The following is a 10,391-nucleotide window of genomic DNA, read 5'->3' on the forward strand; positions in this document are numbered from 1 at the left end:
CACTGCGCCGCCGCCGCAGACGAACCGCCGTGGCGCCCGGCGTCAGTGCCACGCCCCGGCCCGGCCCGGGGTGTTGACCCGCGCCAACCCCATCGCGCGGGAGGACGAGGATGCCCCGCCGCCGCCGTCGACCGGCCTTTGCCTGGCCGGGCCCCCTGGCGGCGGTGAGGAAGGAGGAGGCGGGAGGGGAGGGGAGCTGGCGGCGCGATCTAGGGTTCCCTCCCCGTCGCCACGCGGGGGCGACGCGGGGGAGGTGTTTTTTTCAAGATTCAGAAGAGAGTTCCTGACCTTTATCTTTAATCTGATTTCCATTCCATCGATCTCTCTAGACAAAACACATTCATCCTGAAATGCATCCCACCAGCACCGATCTACAAAACGGTTTACCCAACGACTAACCTAGTATCAAGATATTGGTAGTTCACCCTTAAAAGATACATCTTCTCAAGAAAAAGAAAAGAAAAGTCATTGGTAGTTGAAATCAAGGAACCGGCGCGCACTTCTCCACCGTGGCTACATGAGAAAGAGTGGCCGACACAGCTTTATACACAAAAACAAGTACACGTCTTCTTATAAACAAAATGAAAAGAATAACAGCAGGCACAGGTGAAGAATGATTGACAAATCTGCACCTTCATGTAGACATTATAAAAAAATGCAGAGGTGAGCACTATGCTATTGCAGATGTATAACGAATCATTCTCAAGAACTGCGTACCGGAGAACTCATCTGGCGATTTTTGGTAATTAACTGTATGATCCATTCATTTCCAAATCATGCTCTCAGTTACACTTACCAGCCCACGAAAGGCACACTAACATTGTAACCGCATTACATTAGTAATTTAGTAGATATGATTAGCTATCTTGGGCTCACCAGTAACACCACATTGACTCAAACAATGGGGACTGAAGTCGTCTGTCTGGTGCTACCAAAGTAGCTGTATCTTTTAAGCATCAGGCGGTGTCAAATTTGAGTGGCATCATCTAACTCATTTGATCAGACTACTGACAGAAGCGATCGTCTCGACCGCTGCCCCGAGGTTGAATCCCCCAATTGTGCTCCAGTGCCAAGGTACTGGTTCATAAGTCTACTGTTCAGAGATCCATATTTCTTTGGTGTATGCCTGATCACCGCACTGGCATTGGGTGATGGTTCGTCTTTGTCCAGATGGACAGCTTCGATCTTGTCGATCAACGACGACGAAGACCAGGAGGCCGAAATCGAAGGAGATTCAGGCTTCATTGATGGGCTTGCCAAGGTTCGCTTGTTGCCGAACAGGGAGCTCACCTTGGAATACCTCTGCCTCAGCGGTGTCGGGGTGGTCTCCACATGGCTCCAGCTCTTGATAGAGTCCACCGAGGAGACGTCGTCATCCGATTCCTTGGGGCTGCCGGCTGATTTCTTCCCCTTGCGAAGCGGCCATCTGAACATGACCTTGAGATGTCTCGCCGCGCTCTGCATGGAATTCAGCCTCTTAAGACCAGGCCCCAGGGTTCCAAGTTCAGCACTCTTGCCAAAACTAGAGAATGAGGTCGTTCTTGTTCTCGTTCTCGTTCTTTCGCTGATGCCTGACGCATCGATGCCCGCATGGAGGAAAATCTCAGCGTCTGAGATCCTGAAAGAAGTCCCCGGGCTGCCCACGATGTGGTGCATCTTCAGCTGAGAAGCAATGGCGGACCTCGTCTCGTGATCCCTCGAGTTCGAGATCCCGCCGGCCAGAATCAGCTCCTTGATGAGTATCTCAGACGATGCTGTCTGCGGCTGTTTCCTCAGTAGATCCAGCGGAGTCATGCCGTTGCTGTCACGGACGTTCAGGTCGATCGACGGCACGGTCATCAGGAGCTCAACGAGGCTGGAGTGCAGATTACCAACCACTGCCAGGTGAAGAACGGTCCTTCCATCGTCGTTTTGCACGTTGATGACATCGCTGACATCCATGATTGATCCAGCGACCAGATGCTTCGTGAGCTCCATCTGACGATCAAGCCTTCGGAAGCCAAGAGTTCTGAAGCCAGTCAGTACCATATGAAGGAACGTGTCACCAACTTCATTTCTAGCTGATACAAGTGATGGTGATGCGGTCATCAGGGCTTCCACCACCGGTAAATGACCTCGGAATGCTGCTATATGCAACGCTGTATTCCCTTGGTCGTCTACAGAGTTGACGATATCGAAGGCCATAATCAGATACTTCACCACCTGCAGTAAGAATGTGTTAGTACTGCACCCGGCAGTTGCTGAAAAATCCATTAATAGCTTCAATGAGAAATGAACCTGATACTGCAGCAAAATTAATGATGAAACACTAGCTTCCCACGGCGAGACACCATATGATTTAGAATGATAATTAATTTTTGATGAACAATATAATAGTAGTACGAACAAAATATAGAATAACACTGAATAATTACTGCAAGCGTGAGAACTTACTAGTTGTTAAGCACTTTTGTAGATACAGGCAATATCATGAGCTAACTGCCCCCCAAGCAAACAGAGCACCATTACAATAATAATTAAAGTATGCCAAAAGACTTATCACCAAAAAATTATACGTAGTATTATATTTCTATGCACAAGCAGAATCACAACCTGCCGGGCATGTTGAATGTCCACAAGATCAACTTATAGCAACAATCATGTCACAGAACGTGCGCTATTATTCTCAGGTTTCTTTGATGTGTGATGTCTCACAAACTAGCAACTAATCTCATCAGATTTAGCTCAGTTCATCGCCACTTGGAGTAAAATCTCAATCGATTTAATGTTTTTTAAGTCGATTAATACATATAGCTAAGGACAACACATCAATTAGTCCAAAAAGAATCATGGAACTGAAACTGAGGCAGTCAGATATCATCAAGATTCAGAAGCAGAAGTAGAATCACCTCAACTTGGCCCCTTGCAGCCGCAGCATGCAAGATGGTGGCGCCCTGCGCGTCCTGGTACGCAGCGGCATCAGAGCAACCCTGCAGGAGCTCCCTGAGGATCTCCAGGTCGCCGCCCCTCGCCGCGGCGTGCATTGCCCGGTTCATCATCTCGCGCCTGAACATGTACCCCCCACGACTGGCAGCAGCAGGGGCATCTCCCGAATCCCCAGCCCCGTCTTCTCCTGCCGGGGACAGCACCGCGTTGAGCAACATCCGGAACACCTCCGGGCGCCTGCTCCTGGCGGCGGCGTAGAGGACGTCGGTCACGCCGTACTCCCCTTCGCCGAACACCAGCAGGGGCTGCCTCCCGAGGAGCTCCCGCACGAAGCCCGCGTCCCCGGCCGCGGCCGCCGTGTAGAGCAGCCAGCCGCCGTAGCCGGCCCGGATGAGGCGGTTCCCCCCAGGCCGGGCGCGGGACTCGCAGTCGAGGAGCAGGCAGCGGGCGACGGAGGCGCGGTTGGTGGCGGCGTCGGCGAAGCGCATGTCGTCGTCCCAGACGGACTCGAGGCGGCGGATGCGGCGCAGGGAGGTGAGCTTGATGAGGAGGTTGGCGTCCAGGTGGAGCAGCTCCCTGACGACGTCGTAGTGGCCGCTCGCGGCCGCCCAGTCGATCGGCGTGGCGTACCACCACTGGTCGCCCGTGCTCTCCCACCGGAGCGGGCAGTGGGATTCCTCCTCCATGGACTGCTAGCCGCCGGTACCGGTTAATCCACCTGCAGAAAGGACGAAGTTGAGCTAACCCACACACACACCCATTTGCCATGAACAAATCGAGAGAAACTACTGCGAATTTGGGGCAATAAGTAACCATTTTTATGATCGAACATCAAAGCAACGGAGCAGTTGCGGCAGCTTCAAAGAATTACTCCGTGTGCGAGCAATTATGGAAGGGGTTATCAAGAATGGGAACTGCCCATGCTGGGCGGCGCGTTGCGGGCAGGTTGAAGCATTAATTTAACTCAACAGTAAGCAACAATACCTCAGAGATACGGGCATGGAAATCGTAGCCCATGGCCATGGGAGCTACTGCGAGACAGAGGCAGAGGCTCCATGGGACCAACCAAGCGCAAGCGCATAAGCTCGGAGGAACCCCACAAGCACAAGGGAGAGGCAGGTCGTCAAGGGGAAAGGGAACAACGGGAGGGGCCATGTGAGCTCTCGAGACCTTTTCAAGCGCAGAATTCAGAGAGAGGCACGCAAGACAAAGTCTGCAGAATGGGACCAGGTCCATTCCATCCCTCCCTCCCCCAACAAAGAAAAATGGATTTACGGCAAGAACCAAGAATGCAGGCACAAGTTTTGCTCGCAACAAAAGATTAACTACTGTTTGAGAAAAAAATATTAGCAAGAAACAAGCGAGTTTGGGGTTACCTACTGTTGCCGCTGCCTCGAGAGTTTTCTATCCTGTGAAGCTCCGTCAAACCAGCTTGGGCGGCCGTTTAACCTCAGTTTCTGTTCACAACAATAAAATAACAAGTTCTTTTTTGGAACTTACTTATTCTACAGCCAGGAATGCCTTAGTCGGTTTCCAGAAGTGTGCAGGCGTTCTGGTTCACGCGGAAGAGGATTTGTCCAGATAGAAGAGAACGATGCCTGCTGGCCACCCGAAAGGTAGGAGGCAAGCCAAAGAGGATAATGATTTGGACCCGCAATTCGAAGGCAAATCTCGTTCTGGCTGTCATGCCTACTCCTACAAAAGTCTGGTGATAACTGCAAAAAGACAGTATTGCGATCTTTTTTACTCAACGGTTGAAAAAAGTTAGCCTCCCTGTAATGGGTAGTATATATTAGTGTGTGATACTACCTCATTAATGCATAATATCATATATTACTATCATATACTCTCTTGGTTCCTAAATATTTATTTTTTTAGAGATTTCAAATGGACACCACATATGGATATATATATATAGATAGATATATTTTTAGAGTGTAGATTCACTCATTTTGCTTCGTACATAGTCATTTGTTGAAATCTCTAGAAAGACAAATATTTAAGAACAGTAGGAGTAGATGACTTTATTTATTGTGTTTTGGGGAGACACGATCTTACTCTAGCACGTTTTCGTAAGTGCTTCCCGTGACCGTTTCTCTTTTTTTTTACGTCAAAGAACTCTTTGTAGCAAGATGATCACTATATTATTTTTTACAAGAGTATAAACAATCTTTACGGATCGATTTTTCATCCACCGCACACATCCTACTTCTAGCTAGTTTGGCTAAATAATGGGCAACACAATTAGTTTCTCTCGAAGCATGGTCAAAAATAATATGCGGGAAATCATGCAAGGTGATATATATCATCAAAAACTGCCGTCGATAGACCGAAAGAGCGACCTCCATTCTTCATTGTCTCTATCACCTCGATGTTGTCAAAGTTCACCTCTATGCAGTTACACCTGACTGTAGTTGCCAAATGAGTCCATACTAGGCCAGTGTCTCGGTCATAAGCTCATCTCCGCACCAATCAATTTTTCCGTTTCCTGCCGCGGGAACCTGCCATTCGGGTCTCTAAATGACAGCGCCATACGAGCCGTTGAGTAAGTCTGGATCAAAAGCCCCATCGACGTTTAGCTTCACATAGTTGCTCATTGGTGTTTCCCGCTTGATCCTCGCCTTTGCATCACTCGTCATAGTATAATTTGCAACGAAATCCCTGATTTCCATTGCTATGAACTTAGGTTTCTGCACCTTTTAATTATGCACTAACTTTTCTTCTCCCACCATAAATACCACAAACCAATAGCAATTGCTTCCGTTGAATTTCTCAGACTAAGGAGCACACATTCTTCAGCTGGTTGTAGCAATAAATATTCTATCACAACTTCTCCTACATGATCCACAACGCATGCTTTATCAATAGCAAAGTCCAAACCCAGTAATTGTCATACCTCTTTAGCTTTTGCACAAGTGAATAACAGGTGCTTGGTATCCTCCGCTCCTATATCGCATGTAGGACATTGCTCATTAACTTTAATATGTCTGTTAGCCAGAGTCACGCGACATGGTAGCAATCCTAACAAAGTTCGCCAGAGGAAAATATTTTGGTAGGACAACTTAAACTCCAGATCGTCCCCCATATTGGTGAATTCTGTGAGGGTCCAACTAAATTTTCTCCTGATATTTTATGTCCATATTGGTTGTGCCACTCCGCAAAGTATGCGGATCTCACTGAGAATCTCCTGTTTTTGCACAAGTTCCATGCTATGAAGTCCGACGTATCAAATTCAGGCAATGGAATCACAAGGATCCGCGCCACATCAACTTGTCAGCATGTTAAATAGGTGTTTTTTAGTGCATCTACATTTGGAAGTAGTAACTAGAGATGCTTATACTACATATATTTCATGGCATCTCCTTCGAGGCACTCTCCCGGCGGCCGTTAATGCCGATGGCGTTGACTCTCATGGGCGACATTTTGTCCTTGGACGCGTTGCCGAAGAGGTTCTTCTCATCCCATCGTTCTCTGCAGGCCTTGATTAGAGTTTTGCTCTTGTTAGTTTTTTTAATTATTGCCTAATCAATTATGCCATTGTGTTGTGTCGTTTTCAGTCTACTTTCTCCAACAATTTGGGTCAAGTATATTCTTTATGATATCACGGGAGCACCTTCCTTCTTGATGAGGTCCCCAAAAGAATATTTCATGGCATCTCAGTTTTGACACAAAATATGATTCCATGCTTCACGAAAACATTCATAAGCAAACATTCCGCACAAGAGATTCCATAGCATAGACACTTCACCGATACATCAACAATACAATTTAACTGATATACGATAACATGCATGTCAATGATAGTTCCTTACATGGCAATAATCTCATTTAGATAATTAGGTCTCTAACAATTCAAGCCTTCGACGACAACCGTTAAATTACTCTTGGAGAATGACTTTCGGTGCTCAATAAACTAATGCAACTCCATTGATGGAGCAAGGCAAGAATTAGTTAGATCTTGCTAATATGTATTCCATAAATACTCTTGATGTATTCATGTTCCTGAAATTAGATAATGTATTATAGTGGTATTCGAAACCCGAACATCATGTGTTATCAAAATAATCACAACATAACTTGGACATTTGACCTGCAAAGCTTTGATGTATCTTCTTTTGCTTAGTCCATGTTTCTCTCAATGAAGGATGAACTATATATGCACAATGGGATCTTGGACACTTGCCAGTTACATTTCTGACATGTTCTTTTGGTTCATGGCGGTTCTCTACAAACCTGCCTAATTGCCCTTCCTTTTATATTTGAGAAATATCTCTGAGCATAATGCATTTCCAAGATAATAAGGTCATGACCCACTAGATTAAAAACTCGATAACAGAATAAACTCGAGCTAACTATATATGTCGGTTATCTAGGATTGTTTTCTCCTATGTTAATTCAATTATATAAGTAGTGCGTCAGTTGAGGATCGTCACATTCAAATGATAGGTTACCCAGTGCACTTCCTCGTATAATATTCTACTAAAAAAGTTGCATATCGCTGCACAAAATGCATTCTAACCAAACCTAGGTCATATGATGAAACAATGCAAAATCTTTCAAAATGATTTTAGGAGTTTGTCAGTAAATTTAGAGGCTAAGGAGTTTTTTCTCTCATTCTCTCACCTTCTTTTTAGATCATGCAAGTTGTCTATGGTTGTTTACCGAGTTCATAATGCTACTAAACAAACAGAATTGCAAGCACGAAAATTCAATATGCTACCTAACTGAACAGAACAATGTAATCCATAGCCTAAAAAGAACCAAATCATGAGAGGGAGTGCATTCCTTATGTGTTGTCCTAGTAACCAGTAGTTGAAGTGCCACAAAATACAAGGATATATGCAAGCATGATAACAACTCCGGTCAGTATCGATACTTTGTATGACATGTCCCCGGAAGTCACATGTTTCTTCTTGGTCGAGCAAACAACATTAACCGACCGAGAACCTGATAGAGGCTCATAAGTTGATTATTAGTGGCAAGAATGAGATGGATAAATGGTTAATAGAAGAAACATTGAGGTTATAATCAGGGCCGACATTAGAATTATAGCTATCAAATAAATACAACGTAATGAAGTGTGCGGGTGGGGTGGGGGGCAAATGCCCCCACCCACCCCATAATAGTGTTGGCATTATGTTCTACAAACATAATGAGAGAAAAATCCATGTTTCTCACAATCAAGTATGAACTATATATGCACCATGGGATACCAGACACTTGTCATTGACATGTTCATTTGGTTCATGGTGCTCTAAAAAATGCTCTGTTGCTCTTCCTTTTATTAATGAGAAATATGTCTGGGCATGATGCCTTTCCATGACCATAAGGTCATGACAAACTAGATTAACAACCCAATACCAGAATAAACTCGACCTAACTATATATGGCCATTATCTGGGATTGTTTTCTCTAGTTCTAGTTCAATTAAATAAGTAGATTACATAAGTTGAGGATCGTCACATTCAGATGACAAGTTACCCGGTACGCTTCCTCGTATAATGTTCTACTATGAAACCTGTGTATAGTTGCACAAAAATTCATTCCAAGAAACCTAGGTCATATGATGAAACAATACAAATCTTTCAAAACCATTTTAGGAGTTTTTCAGTAAATTTAGATGCTAAGAATTTTCCTCTTATCATGCAAACTTATTTTTAGATCATTCAAGTTGTTTATGGTTGTTTACTGAGTTTATAGTGCTACTAAATAAACAGAATTGCATGTATGAAAATTTTATTCTACTACCTAACTGAACAAAACAAAGTAATCCATGGCCTCAAAAGGCACCAAATAATGAGAGTAAGTGCATAATTTGTGTGATGTCTTGCTAACTAGTGGTTGAAGTGGCACAGAAGACGAGTATACGTGCAAGCATGATAACAGCTCCAGTAAGCATCATACTTTATGCGGTACATCCCCAGAAGTAATATTTCTTCCTTGTTGAACTAACAACATTAACCAACCTAGAACTCAACAAAAGTTCATAAGTTTTTAATTAGTGGCAACAATGCGGAGGATAGATGGTTAGCAGAAGAAAAATTTAGCTAACAATCAGGGATGACCCTTGAATTATAGGGACCCTAGTGAGAATGAAGTACAATGGTCCTAACAGCTAGAGCCGAATAACATACATACTTTCATCGGTTTATATCGCATATCATGAAACCATTATAAAGTCATAAATATAAAATTTAATGTTAATTAGAAAATAAATTCTTAATACACCATGTATATGTGATTATATGACGCAAATAATGATTATAAGACGCAAACGATGATTATAAGATACATGTACTCAACAACCATCGAATAAACTGTACGAGATATGCCCTATAGGAAATAATAAAAGTTATTATTTATCTCCAGGTTCATAATTAATGTTTATATGTCTGCTATAACTGCAATGGTCCTCGAGTGTGCAATAACCACGAGGCTTAGAGGGAAACTCATGGTCCTCGAGTCCGTAAAATGGCTTGAGGCCATGAAATCTGAGATGGTATCCATGTATGAGACCAAAGTGTGGACTTTGGTTGACTTGCCCGATGATCGGCAAACCATAGAGAATAAATGGATCTTCAAGAAGACTGACGTTGACGGTAATGTTACTGTCTACAAAGCTCGACTTGTTGCAAAAGGTTTTCGACAAGTTCAAGGAGTTGACTACGATGAGACCTTCTCACCCGTAGCGATGCTTAATTCCGTCCGAATCATGTTAACAATTGCCGCATTTTATGATTATGCAATTTGGCAAATGGATGTTAAAACTGCATTCCTTAATGGATATCTTAAAGAAGAGTTGTATATGATGCAACCAGAAGGTTTTGTCGATCCAAAAGGTGCTAACAAAGTGTGCAAGCTCCAGCGATCCATTTATGGACTGGTGCAAGCCTCTCGAAGTTGGAATATACGCTTTGATAGTGTGATCAAAGCATATGGTTTTATATAGACTTTTGGAGAAGCCTGCATTTACAAGAAAGTGAGTGGGAGCTCTGTAGCATTTCTGATATTATATGTGGATGACATATTGCTAATCGGAAATGATACTGAATTTCTGAATAGCATAAAAGGATACTTGAATAAGAATTTTTGAATGAAAGACCTCGGTGAAGCTGCTTATATATTGGGCATCAAGATCTATAGAGATAGATCAAGACGCTTAATTGGAATTTTACAAAGCACATACCTTGATAAAGTTTTGAAGAAGTTCAAAATGGTTCAAGCAAAGAAAGGGTTCTTGCCTGTGTTACAAGGTGTGAAGTTGAGTCGAACTCAATGCCCTACCACTGTAGAAGATAGAGAGAAAATGGAAGTCATTCCCTATGCTTCGGCCATAGGTTCTATAATGTATGCAATGTCGTGTACCAGACCTGATGTGTGCCTTGCTATTAGTTTAGCAGGGAGGTACCAAAGTAATCCAGGAGTGGATCACTGGACAGCGGTCAAGAACATCCTGAAATACTTGA

The 10,391-nt window shown here is 43.9% G+C and overlaps 1 protein-coding gene across 4 annotated transcripts; it reads right to left on the reverse strand.

The window, feature by feature from the left end:
• Positions 1-736: 736 nt before the first annotated feature.
• On the reverse strand, positions 737-4,527 carry LOC123060933 (uncharacterized). 4 transcript variants are annotated; one of them, XM_044483800.1, is made up of 3 exons: positions 4,306-4,527; positions 2,889-3,643; positions 737-2,202 (listed from the first exon to the last, which is right to left on the reverse strand). In XM_044483800.1, exons 2-3 carry the CDS (start codon positions 3,609-3,611, stop codon positions 1,000-1,002), a joined length of 1,926 nt encoding a protein of 641 aa, XP_044339735.1. In that variant the 5' UTR covers positions 3,612-3,643; positions 4,306-4,527; the 3' UTR covers positions 737-999. The 4 variants fall into 4 exon arrangements, with proteins under 4 accessions (XP_044339735.1, XP_044339733.1, XP_044339731.1 ...); XM_044483798.1 differs by having other exon boundaries at positions 4,302-4,527; XM_044483796.1 differs by lacking the exon at positions 4,306-4,527 and adding an exon at positions 3,910-4,218.
• Positions 4,528-10,391: the final 5,864 nt, after the last annotated feature.

The sequence above is a fragment of the Triticum aestivum genome, chromosome 3A (assembly GCF_018294505.1).
Source record: "Triticum aestivum cultivar Chinese Spring chromosome 3A, IWGSC CS RefSeq v2.1, whole genome shotgun sequence".
Taxonomy (NCBI): domain Eukaryota; kingdom Viridiplantae; phylum Streptophyta; class Magnoliopsida; order Poales; family Poaceae; genus Triticum; species Triticum aestivum.